This window comes from Ips typographus, linkage group LG16 (genome assembly GCF_016097725.1).
Source record: "Ips typographus isolate SLU linkage group LG16, UJ_Ityp_2.0, whole genome shotgun sequence".
In the NCBI taxonomy this organism is placed as follows: Eukaryota; Metazoa; Arthropoda; class Insecta; order Coleoptera; family Curculionidae; genus Ips; species Ips typographus.
The window spans coordinates 4970438-4984991 of NC_138437.1; the positions used below are offsets into that span (position 1 = coordinate 4970438).

At 32.0% G+C, this 14554-nt stretch overlaps 1 protein-coding gene across 5 annotated transcripts in view; it reads left to right on the forward strand.

Annotated features, from left to right (window-relative positions):
• The window catches only part of LOC145738821 (cytotoxic granule associated RNA binding protein TIA1), a 106925-nt gene extending 96392 nt beyond the window's left edge, over positions 1-10533 (forward strand). For 3 of the 5 annotated variants that reach the window (XM_081993896.1, XM_081993900.1, XM_081993901.1), the window contains 8 exons: positions 2797-2884; positions 4453-4528; positions 4673-4775; positions 5163-5340; positions 5399-5528; positions 5579-5757; positions 5812-5956; positions 8743-10533. In XM_081993896.1, the coding sequence (XP_081850022.1) occupies positions 2797-2884; positions 4453-4528; positions 4673-4775; positions 5163-5340; positions 5399-5528; positions 5579-5757; positions 5812-5956; positions 8743-8784 (941 nt within the window). In that variant the 3' untranslated portion in view covers positions 8785-10533. Of the gene's footprint in view, positions 1-2796; positions 2885-4452; positions 4529-4672; positions 4776-5162; positions 5341-5398; positions 5529-5578; positions 5758-5811; positions 5957-6021; positions 8249-8306 lie in introns of those variants that run through there. The other 2 variants (XM_081993897.1, XM_081993899.1) reach the window with 2 other exon arrangements.
• Positions 10534-14554: the final 4021 nt, after the last annotated feature.

Here is a 14554-nt window from a genome sequence, read left to right on the forward strand (position 1 = left end):
AAAATATATAAGAAGACAAGTAAATTATTTACAATTTTTGGTCAAGTAAGGGATAAGATAAACAGACATTTCACAAAGGTTCCATATACATTTCATATGCCAGATGTGAGGTCCTGAGGGAGCAGTATGCCAACAAAAGGCATAAATCGCCTTCTTCTTTAATACCCCATAAAATAACTTTTTTATCTCCATTATCTTTAAGTTGCCTGCTGTACATATACATTCGCTTAGGAGAAAATTCGGTACCTTAAAATTAGCGATTTCTAAAGCTCTCGCCGACCGCAGAAACTCGTTAGCAATTATTTCATCAGGTGATCATAAATCATTAGCCAACAATACGGACAAAAGGCCTGTAACTCACTTAACAAAACGTTGAAAAGAACAACAAAAAGAAAGAGTCATTTATGTAATGCTTAAATTCGTTATTGTTCGTCACAATACCTTTGTTTTTTGATTTAGTTATTGTTTTTGATCTGCGAAATCAGTGTACTTAACCTACATACCCAACTATTCAGACAACAGTATTTTTTCTAAAACAGAAACTTGTTGGCATGTAACCCTAGTTCAAACTAACTTCTTTTCCACTCACCTTAGCAGTTGTGTAAAGATAAATAAATGCAAGACACTATTTAGCATCTGCTTTTCGTATAAATCATGCTAAATTACCTGCTTTGGTTACATTATTAACTGCGGAGCACTCAGCTTTCTACCAGCAGTGTATAATTTAATATGGCGGTATACACGGTATCAAGTAGAATGTTTTTTTGCACCTATTTTGCAAAAACTTTTCAAATGGACATTGTATAAGACAATATGTTTCAACTGGAAGTAAAGCCAAAAGTTACAGAAGACCTTTCAATTAAACAAAATTAAAATGATCAAAGGTTTAATCAATGTTATCTTCTCTGAATAACGTTTTCTGAACATTAAAGAAGAAAACTGAAATTCAGTAAAATGTAAATAAATGTCTTATTGTTCTAGTAGAGGCACAAGCAATACAAATAATAACAATTTAAGTCATATAAAAGTAGAACAAACTATTGGAAAGAGAATGGGAAAGTAAGTCCAGGCTAAGCCATCCGAATATTATTGTTTACTTCTCTCTTTTTACTGGAAAACTGCTATTTTTATACGGATGGAAAGGAAAACTGTACAAACAATTGAAAAATATTCTGTTTACATATTTTATATTAATAAAACAGATAAAAACAGGTTTATTAATTAAATAAAATTAGAAGTTCACTGAAAAAAAAACTCTAGCATAATACTTTAAATAATAACAGGGTGTTCCAAGATTAAATCAGGAAAATGTTCGGAATTTCTAACTTGTTATTTACGTCACCAGATATTTAAAAACTTGCTTGGATTCTCAAGTTTGATAGAAAAATTGGATAAGTTTGAAGCCCTCTAGCAGCCAAACCGTCGAACCAGTTGACCAAAGCTGTCATAATTTTACAAAACCCATTTTATTGACTATCCATCGATTATGTGTCAAATAAGATAGTTATAGTTAAGAATGTATGAAATGTTTCAAAATAAGTAAATTTGGCAAAACGTGTCAAGTAATCTAGAAAACACGTGGAAAAAATGGTTAATTTCAAAGAGTGGAAAAAAATGGTCAAAATGGTGAAATTGTGTGTGCGTGTGTCACGTGACTTTGGCAGAACAAAAAAGTGAAAAAAGTTTTAAAAAAAGCCAAATCAAAATGACCGGAGAAATAATCACGTGACCTTGGGATAACGTGACCGTTATAGTGTCACGTGATCTTAAAAAACTGGTTAAATGTCATAACCAGTGCTGTCCAACAGAAAATGGGTTTAAACACTAAAATTTGTTATAATAGAATTGTTTATTAGAGTACCAAGACAAGAATTAGTTATTTTTTTTCTAGGTTTTTTGAATAAATAACACTGGCTACATTACTAAGCACTTTCAATTTCAAATCTATACCTGATTGATCACCCTGTCAATCAATTAAGTTTTCTCAATATTTCTTGTAACTAAATATAATTGTAGTTATTTTTGAAAGCTTGCTATGCTAGAGACTGGCTGTTATTTACATTCTATTTTTAACTTAATGTGGTGCAGTAATTATAGGTTGTTCCTAAAGTTATACATCCATGTACATTTCTAAAAATAAAAAAAGTTTTCCACTCAAAAAAGTTATTTGCCTGTTAAATTTTTAGCGAATACCAATACTGACTTTTTTCCGGTTTTGCTAAGGAAGTACGACAAAAGAAATCAAAGTAGTTTTTAAATTATTTAACAGTCAATTCCAGGTTTTATTGAGGACGTCTCAGTGGCGCACTTCAAATAAACTTTGTAGAGAGTTGAAGGAGAGGAATGGATAAAAATTACCGGTGTAAGCTGTAAAAAGCTGGCTAAATTCCAAGTTTCTACTACAATATCTTCTAAAATTTAGCATTTAACTAGACTATGTTCATATACATTTTAGTGGATATGACGGCATCTATTAAAAGGTGTGTAAAATTGAATGCATTTTCTAAAAAACTTAAAATTAGCATTGACTCAAAATGTACTCGCCAAACATTTTTACTTAATGAAAGGAAATGGAGCTTTGTTATGCACGATATTTTCAACGTCCTCCTTTGTTAATAGAGCTTCAGGTGTTCACACAAAGCTTTGAGGTTCGTCACGGAATACCGCGAATACTGTTTGGAAAAAGCATTTTGCAGATTATTTATTTCGCAATATAGGCCAGCTTTGTATATAATGTAGCTGATGACCTCGTTCAACTATAACAAAATGTTAAAAAAGCTATTTTTTACGTTCCAGAACATCATCACATCTTTGTCGGGGACCTCAGCCCGGAAATTGAAACTCAAACTCTTCGGGACGCTTTTGCAGCTTTTGGGGAAATATCGTAAGTGGCTTGGTTAACGCCCTAAAACATGCGTGACTATTAAAAGTAAAAAAAAAATACCTGTTAACATTTCCAATACCAAAACGCAAACTAAGGGTTTGGACAATTAGGGTGTTGACTGGCAATTAGCTCTTTCGGCTACGGCGTTGGCTTTAAACCTTATTGGCCCTAACACGCTACCCTTATTTGTTTGATTAAGCCCAGACTATTAATTGATTGCATTACAAGTTGTATTATCAAATAAAAAAAAAATGCAATTTTACGTACACATTGTGCAATATAGAGTAAATATGGCAAAAATGAGCATGTAATTGGGATGTTAATTTAAGATTAATGGAGTACATAGTACAGGGTGGGTTAAAATGGACACTTTTATACATTGATATGTAAATTACCGAAGAAAATTTGACCGGTAAATTACAAATATAAATTACATAACCAGTAAAAATGACAAATATTATGTTTCTGGCAGTTCAAATTTTGACACCGATTTTCTCCCTGGCTATACCAAATTTTGTAGTGTTTTTTTAGTCTATTGCACAGTAAATTTAATGAGGATTCCAAAAATATGCTTAAAATAGGGATTTTCTTACTGCAAGTGGGTTTTACAGGCGATTTTGTCCCTGATGTCCTTTAAACCGTGCTCAAATTTCAGACCATAATTTACATACAATACAATACAAATTACAATTACAAAAAAAATTAAAGATACCAAAAATGTTCCTAATGAACCTCTTAACCCAACACCGTAAGTTTGCAGTGTATACAAGGTGTGCAAAAAAGTTATGGTGGTTCACTATTTTTGTCACTCTGTACGCAATTTTTAAGATAGATATTTCTACGCTACACCACTGGAAAGAAAAGCTCATAACGGTTCTTTTAAGTGCTTGAACCACCCTGAACTTCCAAAAATAACTGAGTTACAAGGTGTCCATCATCAAACTAGTTTTTGCTAAATAACTCGAAAACTCAAAATCGAAATTTGAAAGAGAAAAAAATTCATTCAATTCAAATTAATGACAGTCATGACAGGATAATGATATTTTTCAAGCAAATTTCAACAGTTTCTGTACAGTGAATAACAAAAATAGGAAATGCCTGTTTTTGGATCTAAACTAAAAATTAAACCTTACCTCAGGTGAAATTAATTAAGTGAAAATTAAACTCTAAAGTTTTCCAAATTTCAGCTTTAATTGAAGTTGCAGCTTACAATTAATTATTCTTCTATAAAAGCCTTTCAATTCATAATTTGTGTCTGTAATGACCCAAGTGTAATTTGATTTTGATTAAAATATTCCTGTTATAGTACCAATCTTCATGATGAATTCGCTCTAATAAAATAATGTATTTCCTGATCTATCATTCTGCTATAATTACTCTATGATTATCTCTATATTAAGTAAAAAGTTCCATTTTACATTTGTTATGGTAAGAACATCCTTAACAGTAATATTTAATATCACAGTAGTTACTGAAGTGGAAGTCAAAGTTAAGCACCAATATCCAAGTGTCCAATTTGGTCCACCCTGTACACCCTTTTGAATTTAGTTTATTGTGTCAATTTTTAGGGATTGTCGTGTTGTTCGTGACCCACAAACTTTGAAGTCCAAAGGATACGGATTCGTTTCATTCATCAAAAAAGGGGTAAGATACTGAGATTTCTATATAACAAATGAACAAAGACCCTTTGTGAACCCTTTGTAATTTTATCGTAGACTGCATTCCCTTCACCAATATATCGAGACTAGTGAATGCAAAGAATGGCGTGATAAAGTAAATTATTTTTAGGAAGCTGAGAGTGCTATAGCAGCAATGAATGGTCAATGGCTTGGAAATCGGAGCATCCGCACTAATTGGGCCACTCGTAAACCGCCAACTGCCAAAAACGAAGGTAAGGAAAAGCATAACCATGTTTTAATAAAAGTATAGGCTGAAACAACACATCTACTCAGAATTTTGGACTTTTCGGTATAACCCTCCTAGCTTGAAAATTTATAGAGGTCTGTAAACACGGCGCTAGCGAATGTTCTATGGTCCGAGGAATTACCCTTAGGATTCTTGATGTAGGTAATGTTATAAAATTCATGCCCCCTAGGAATTTTCCACTAGAAAGTTTTACGCAATTTTCCTGGAATAATGCCGAGGCACAGTAGTCCACAAAGCTTGGGTCCGAAGCAATTTCTAAAATTTATTATATTTCCAGTAGCGAGGAATTGATTATTTATTCCCCAATAAACACCTTAATTTTCTAGTCACACACGTGTTTGCGTATTTTTAGCATCAAAACCACTGACATTCGATGAGGTATACAATCAAAGTAGTCCAACAAATTGCACTGTCTACTGCGGAGGAATTACAAACGGTTTGACAGAAGAACTAATGCAGAAAACTTTTGCTCCTTTCGGGACCATACAAGAGATTCGAGTTTTTAAAGAGAAAGGTTATGCTTTTGTCAGGTAATAGCGATTAATCCTTTTCAGATGATTTGGTTATTTGTTTGTGTTATTTTGCAAGGTTTTCTACGAAAGAATCAGCAACCCATGCTATTGTAGCTGTCCACAACACTGATATCAACGGACAAGTGGTGAAATGTTCTTGGGGGAAAGAATCGGGTGACCCTAACAACGCCCCTACAGCCAACCAGGTAAATCTCTTTTACTGAACACATAAACATCTTAAAACATTAATTTGCAGACCATATCAGGAACCAGCTTTCCTTATGGTACCTACGGCCAACAATTAGGGTATTGGTACCCTCAGAGCTACACTGCCGCCAGCACATCCCAAATGTCAGCAGGCCAATTCATTGGTGGGATGCAGGGTTATGCTTACGGACCCATCGGTGGTTATCAGTCACCCTCCTACGCTATGGGGTTGGTTATCCCATTAAAATTTAGATAAACCTCATATTAATCTAGTGAATCTAGGATGGGACTTCAGGTACCAGCAGCAGCAACTTCATGGCAGAGCATTCCAGCTCCTTCACAAATTCCGACTACTCCACAGCAGTTGGCTACACCAACCACCACTCTTCAACAACCTGGAATAGTGTTTCCAATTCAACAATATCAGGTGAGGAATACTTAGCTTTAGTTGTGAAGAACGCATGGTGTTTTGACGTCTTCAGTTCTTTGTAGGTTAATGATGTTTGTTGGAAAATATGCACTTGACTTCTTTAAACTAGTTTAATAAGCTGTCAACTTTCTAATGGAGTTCACATCTCTTCAGAACTGAGAAACTGTGTGAATGAATGGCAAGAAAAACAAAACGATGGTTAAAAACTAAAACATTGATAAAACTTGAAGGTTGGTAGTTACATAAAATAACCCAACAAAAATTACGAAAGTTTAAACAATCTAAAATGATAAATTAATATTAGAAGGGTCAATTAGGAAGTTTGTGATCTAATTGACTGTTGATATCTCTTGATAAACATTTACGTACATACGATTTGTTCAATAAAAGTAAGTCAAAAACAAATTCTTAATACTTAATTGACTAAGTGATCACAAAATTAATTATACTTAATAAATGTGGAATGTTTGTTGTACTTGTTATTTTGATGTTTAGTAGATTCTGGAGTGTTTCCAATATTTTCTTCAAAGATTCTGATTTTGGTGGTTATGTTAATAGGACGTATGGATTGTTTAGAAGCCGTTTTGCCTCTTTCCCCTTGTTTTTCTAATAAGTGTTGATTATACGGACGTTTCAAAAGTTTTTCATCTAGGATTTTGTTCAAATTTTAAGAAAAAAAAAGCGTTCATATATTGCTATTATTACAAAGACAGTTCACAAATTTGATTTCTCAATTTAAATTAGTATCAGTTAGCAATGTTTTTCAAACTTAACTACCAAAATTTCTCAGATTGACGTGTAAGAATTATTACAGCATATTATTGGTACCAAACCAAAAATAGTTTATCAATTTAGAGACATTTGTCAAATATTTGTAATATTTACATTTTCCATTACTAACCATCCAGATTTCTACTGCTGGACAAAAACACATGTTTTTCACTAAAAAATTTAGCTTTTTCACCAGTGTTGCCAGGTCTACTGTAAAACTGTATATCTACCGTTTTTGTGGATCTTCTACTAAACTTTGGGCAGTTATTAAATAGGAAACTTAATGGAGATTTCATAAATGTACTTAAAACGGTTATTTTATTACTCCAAGTGGGTTTTACAGGCGATGTTTTCCCTGACTGTCCGTTCAAACTGCGATTCTGGCAATTCAAAGTTTGACACCACTTTCTCCCTGACTGTACCAAAATTTTTAGTGTTTTTTTCAGGTTATTGGAAATTTAATGAGGATTTTAAAAATGTGCTTAAAAGAGTCATTTTCCTACTGCAAGTTAGTCACGTGATTGCTTAGCCCAATTATCTTCAAAAACCACGTGATATCTGTCACTAATGTCAAAATTTGAAGTATCGTTTATATAGAATACTGGTATTATTTTTCGCTGTAGAATTGATGATTAAAATTTTTCGCAATCATTAAATAAACACCCTGTACAATAATGTAAAAATATGTTGTGATCTTTTGTTATCTACCGTTTTTTGATCGATTATTCTACCGCGATTACAAATTTTGACTTGGCAACACTGCCTTTAACTTTCTTGCTCTAACTTTCTAATAAAAATCTGATGTTCTTGGAAAGTTTTGAATATAAAATGAACTAAATTATTAATAACTTCTATCATTTAAAATGTACGACCATCAATGTCTTATTAAATAAAACAAAATTTCTTTGAAAGGAGTGTATGAGTAGGGATACATCTTCTCTGTAATTAGAGCAGTAAGAATAAATTAAAACTATATTAACAGAGCAATATTTATAGTTTTACTTTTATTTGCTTAATATTATATAAAGCAAAAATAAATGTTTTAATTTATGATTATTGACATTGCTTGTATGATAATGAAAAATCTGTTTTAATATCTTAAACACCCAGTGGATATTTAATTAATACTAATATCTCTTTTCTAGTAATCAATAATGTTGGTAAAATAAGTTTTTACTAAATATTTCATTTTATTTATTGTAATTTCTTGTTGACATTCGTTCCAAATAAATTTGCCTAAACTAAAAGCAATGTTGTATATTTTTCAGCGTTTTTTTTTTGGATGGTTGTAGTAAACAAATAATAGCCCAGTCATTAATTTTCGATTATATGTATTATTGATGAGCTGAAGCCATCGAAAACTAAAGGAATATCATTAACCTAAAAAATAGCGTAAGATACTATTAGGTATAGTGGCAATTGCATGAACAGCTTTCCGCTTAGAATGAATGATATTCAACTCTAAATGTTGTGATTATTTTAAGCACGGTATTTCCTTTCCTCCTGTAGAATGCTTGCGTATGTTTAAATTAATTATACATTAAGTTGCTTAAATGGTGTTGTTTATTTCTTTCAGGCCCAATGATTTTTAACATGAAAAATTCAATAAACAGCTCATAAAAAATTTAAAGCCACAGTTCGATATCTGTGCCAAATCGTGCTTCTATTATTTAATATTCCAATAGGGCTAAAGGTTAATTCATGTATTAGTGGAAGTTTAAGCAACATTTTAGTTAAATGTAACAATTACCAAGCAGTGCAGGAGAATCACTCTATCTTGAAGTTTTTTGGGTTTGAATGAAAGAGAGGTTGAGTGTGTGTGCGTTGCCATTTGTGTTAAAGTCCGCTAGATGCCATTTTAGTTGTACTATTCCCTCAGTAAGTTTCCTTCACTCAATCAAAGGCACTTAACACAAATAGCACTTTTAAAAGTACATGAATAGCTAGTTTGCCACTTGCTTTGACAAATTAGTTTCTCGAAACACACTCAGGCTGAAGTAATTTTTTGACAGTTGACAGAAGATACCGAGTGGTTGACACCTCTCCTGGTATGAATTTAGAAAAGCACTTCGTTAGGGAATTGATCGAAGATTATCAGTGAAAGTTGTACTTGAGTTACCTTTAGCCCTGAAATTTCTGACTTTCTTCTTTCCTATGATACGGATGGAATTGGTGTTATGCCCCGAATCAAGGGGTGAATTATTGTTAGAAGGAAACCAACTAAAAGTGATAATTTAGGGTTGATTTTTGAAATGTACAAACACAATTAGTGTATATTATGTGAGGTAGATAGGATAAATAAATATTTATATATATAATAAAAATATATTTATATGTATATCTTGGCGTCATAGCTACCAGATTGATGGTTTAGTTATGTCGACTTGGTTTATGATGTAACTAGTTTGTAAGGTAACAAAGATCAGTGTATAATAATATATAAATGTATATACAATCCAGGTATTGGATGCAAGTACCCGAAACTATTTAAAAACATAGTTTTTGTAAGTGTGAGTTATAGGTGGAGCTTTCAAAAAAAAATAAAAATCGAAAAATCAGTGATAAAAACATAAATTGAACGTGATACTTACAAATTTTATATACTTATTTCAGCAGAGGGCAAATTTTGATACCAAACATAGAAATACGACCCGAAAATTAGAATTACCATTAAATAGGTATTTTTAGAAATATATTGTGCAAAATTACAATTGAATACATGGCTATTACAGGAAGAATAGCTCTAGGAAAACACCTTTTATTTAAATAGTAAAGGCCTAAATAAAGGTTATAAATGTGTTTTAATATTAGCTTTAGCATAACTGTCAATATATGTATAGAGTTAGCCTCGTATTCACTAAAGGTAGCTTATAACTTTATCATTCTATAGTATATTAGAATATAATCATGCAAAAGTATTAGATAGAAGGTAGTCATCAAAGAATGATGTAATTAATCATCAAAAGCTGGGATCAAGTAAATATTACATATTCGTATGGAAAAGTCAGCATAAATTTATAATTTTGCGTAACGTAGTTTGTATACGAATAACTGATAAAGCCATATCAAAATTCGTACTTGTTTTTGAATAAAAATGGAAATTATAATCATTGAATATTCAAGTGCGAAAAGAAAATATCCTTACTAAAATACAGGTAATTAGTCTAACTTAATTTAGCAAAGTAAACCCCATGTATTCAATTATAGTTTAGGTCTGGACGTACGGAAACACAATTTTACTTTTTAAGTTAGCTGTTATTACTTTACTTTGAAGTTTTATTTCAGGCAAATAGAATGATGAATACTACTATGTAATTAGTAACGTCCATACTCTAAAATTCCACCGAAAGAATTAAGACAAATGTAAATTAATGGTTGTTAATTAATTAATTTGTTATTGAAATGGGTATATGAAAGGGCTTGGTCGATGTTGACGGATTTAGTTAAATTAAGAAACATATTGTCCCATTTCACGTCAATTGCCCTATATCTGAGTTATTATCTGTCTTGATGTTTGTATCTAAATGTCAATTGCACCATATATGTCCGTTGTAACTTGTAACATCAAATTAAAATAATATAAAAATAGTAAATAAACCAAGGAACACAAAATTCCTGTAGTAGAAATAATAACAACTGAGATGTAGTGGTGGATATAATTACAAAATGGGATATATATAAGATAGATCTTGATGAAAATTGTATTTGCACGCTTACCCAAATAGCACCATTATACATATATGACGACTGTATAAATGTTAATTGTAAAAGGTTCACTAACATTAAAATAAAAATATACCACAACAATTGTTTTGCATTTTTATTTCATTTCGTTACTTAAAGTACAAAAAAAATAGTTACCTACAGTTTTCAGTATTAAGGATTTACTAAATTAGACTCCTTCAAACTCAAACAGAACTTATTGTTTTATTCACGTAAATACTCTGCCTAATTGAAATATTAAATAAACTGCAACAATTGCAATATAATAAATTCTAAATAGGAGGATTTGAATGAAATTTAATTTGGTTTAAACAGATATTGTCGACATGGAGGGAAACCCAATTTAGTTTTTGATGGCATTGTAGCTCTTAAAGGCACTCAAACTTAATCAGATGTTTTGGGGTTTTTTCCTTTATTGCATAGAAATTTACTTACTTATAATAAAAATTTAACAGGTTTATGTAGTTGTATACTTTAAGAAGTTATCACAGTCTGCATTATTATTATTATTGATGGAAATTTTTTGAGTGAACCTAAATTTATGGGGGCAGCACTCTCGGTTTAATAAAAATGCATAAATTACCGTTTTTATTTAAACATTTTTAATAACTTACCTGTGTAATGTGTGCGTCTTCCAAGAATATTACTTGACAATGACATTCATGATTGACATTGCACAGACATATAATAATACCATCTTATACATGTCTGTCAATTTTCGTTTTTAAAGTAGGGCCAGAGACAAGCCCGAGACGCGCAACTCAATGATGAAAATTTGTCCGGATATTCCAATGAATAAAAAAAATGTAAACATAGCAGGAAGGAGCAATAGCAAAGTGGGTGACAGAAACAAGGGGGAGGGGGGGGAGTAATATGGCGGCCGTCAACTTCCGGTTGGCACTATCAGATCTAAATTTAATCTTGTCCACTGTACAACTTAATTTAAATTTGCAAAACTCAACTGTTAAAGAACCACAAACAAACAAAACAAACTAACACTATACTACAACAAATACAAACAACAAATTTTTGCGGGTTTGAAACTCCAAACTTTCAATGACTGCGTCAATTCAACTGCGCAGTAGGCGAATGCGCAATCAAAGATGGTGGACTTCCGTCCCCCTCGCTTAATGCACAAACGGGTTATAATTGGTATTATTGTTACCTCCTGATACTTGTTCATTTTACTCATTGGGATATTCCAACCGTGCTATCTCTCTCTTTTTTCACGTCTTTGTCTCGCATGAGGGAAGGTGTTAGTGAGATGGCGCTGGGGAGCCGAAGGCCGCGTGACGTCACTCTTCCCGCTCTAATTTAAAATTGAATTATCCAGTTTCCAGTTATCCACAGCCCGTTCACTGATGTCATATCAAACCGTCGCCATAAGTCCTAGCTAAATAATTTAGATTACCTAGGATTCCTATGTTCCATTGCAATGTTTAACTAAACAGTGATTGGACTTAAAAATGACCAACCAACAGTGCAATATCCGCATTTTGTGTGGAAGGGTGACAAAATAATACCAATGTATAATATCACAGACAAACTAATATATATTAGTTTGTCTGTGATAATATGCATTTGAATAACAGTATATTAACAACAAATATACTTATTTAAGGTTAGGTTAGGTTAGGTTAGGTTAGGCAGTACAAAAAAGCACTTTAAAATTTATCATTTTTCAAAAAAATTGAAAGAATGGGGGGGTATTAGGGGTTTTTACTACCTTTTAAAATTCAATAAAAAAGTTACAATCATCTGAAACGACAGCTATTAGTCCCAAATGGCTAGCTTTTTAACTATAGAGGAAAGTTTAGTTAAAAAGTAATGAAGGAGTGAATATTCAATGTTAAAACTGAGAGAAAACTACTAATCTACTACATGAAATTATGGATAATTGTTGTTTTTGAAAACTATCTGTAGTTTCAAAATAACCATTTAAAACTTAGTTGAAATTCCGTTAATTAATCGACTGCGCTTTTGCCTGTTACATAAAGAATGACCAAACAAAATGAATAATCGTGTCAAGTTTCGCTTGTAATGTTGTTATCTGGTAGTCAAATTGGTGTAGTAAAAAGTGTGCACTTACAATTTATCATTTACATCCTGCATAGTTAATTAACTTTTGTACGATGAGTGACATAGCGTTTTTAATTAATTGAAGTTGTTTTATATATGTATGTAAAGTTTTTTAAACAGAAAGTTTAAGTCATATTGCACAATTTTTTACAAACTGTACGTCTGGTTTCCTGGCTAATGAGTGCAAACTTTGACATTTGCTTTTAAGGAAGAAACAACACCCACACTGCTGTAATACTCAAATGATTGGAAACAATTTCCTGAAGGCTTTCTAGGAACATCTAAACAAAAGGATTTCAAAAACATTACTTAATACTGCTTTTATAATTGGTTTTGCAATTTATAGAATAAGTCTATTGTAAATACGCACAAAAAGCAATCCAAGTTGGGCTTTAAGACCAAACGTCTAGAGCAACTGAGGTATAATATCAAAGACGCTGGAGAATAATTTATTTCCTGGAACGGCTTTAAAAAGGTAATTTAATTCTTGGCATCATTGTTTTTGTACGCCCAACGCCTCGAGGTAATTGTCTGTTCCTAGACATTCATATTATATAACAACTGCAGTAAGAATCTCTCAATAGCGCTATATTCACGAAAAACCTGCATTGTGTTGGCTTCTAGAAATGATTTTCCAAGTCTGGCAACGTTTTTAGTAGAACTGTCAGAAAAAAAAACATTTGGACCGCCAAACTTATGCAAGAATGATTCTGGAAGGAAAAACAATATTTTTTGTAATTGATTGTAACTTCTTGTCCAATATTCCAAGGAGGAGTCTTTGTTGAACATCAAAGTTAGCTTTTCAGGCAACCAATAAGAAGCTAAAAGGCAATTTGTAACATTCTGACCCAGTAATGGAAGTTCGGCTTGATGAGATTTAACATGTAATAGCCTTTTTATGACATACGTTTTGTGGAATGTTAATAAACAATTTGCTAGTAAAAGACTAGAGTAATGGAAATTCCTAGTGCCAAAAGCAGGAAACGTAAAAGCAATGATGAGATTCCAAGCTTTCTATATGCGGAAAAATCTTCTGATCCATACATCAGATGAATTGTTACTGAATGCCAAGCAGTATCTGAGGTAAAGAAGAGTTTATTCCTTACTATTTATTCAAAACTGGATTCTGATTAACTGTTATTCAATAGAGTAAATTCTGTTTTTGTTGGTTGTCATTTTGTACTATACAGGGTGTCCCGCGAGGTAAGGTACAAAATTTCACTACGTGTTCTTTAGGTAAATTCGAGTCGAAAATGTTCTATGAACATGGGCCAGCAAATGCTTCCTTACCAAGATATGATTTTTTTTTAAGTTAATAGTGTTGAAAACCACAATAATGCCACAAAAATATTTTTTTACAAAAAAAATTAATACTACTTAACTATAACTGTTTATAATAATTGTTCAAAGTATCTATTTTCCCATTGTAAGCTTAGTCTAGCCCTTTTAATAATGTGGATGATAGCCATTGTAGTTTTCAGCACAATATCACTATTATCTTGGTAAGGAAGCTTTTGCGGACCCATGTTAATAGAAAATTTTTGACTCGAATTCACCTAAAGAACACATAGTTACACACAAAATTTTATCCCTTACCTCGCGGGACACCCTGTATATACGAAAAAGCAAACATTTGAATTAAAATTAAGGTTTTACGGTAATACGAGTAATAAGTTACAAACTTTCTGTTTTAAGTATAAAATTACCCGTTTGTACTGCATTATATCATAAAGTGGCACTTTATTAGAGTTTCTGTAATTAAAAATTTAATTGCACTATCTTCATTTCAACTTGCTGGCAGCATAGCTTTTTAGGTGTTAATCTAAAAATGTCAGTTGTACAATCACAGTTCAAAGACCGGTTTAGTTGAACTGCGGCTGATAGTTGAACTTTATCATATAAATTGCATTGCTGTCAAAGTGACGTTCCTGACTTAAGATTAAACCACTATTGTACAACTGGGCCTTACAGTGAAAGGAAAAATGGCAATTTTTCTTATTCTATTTTTCTACATTTTTGTTT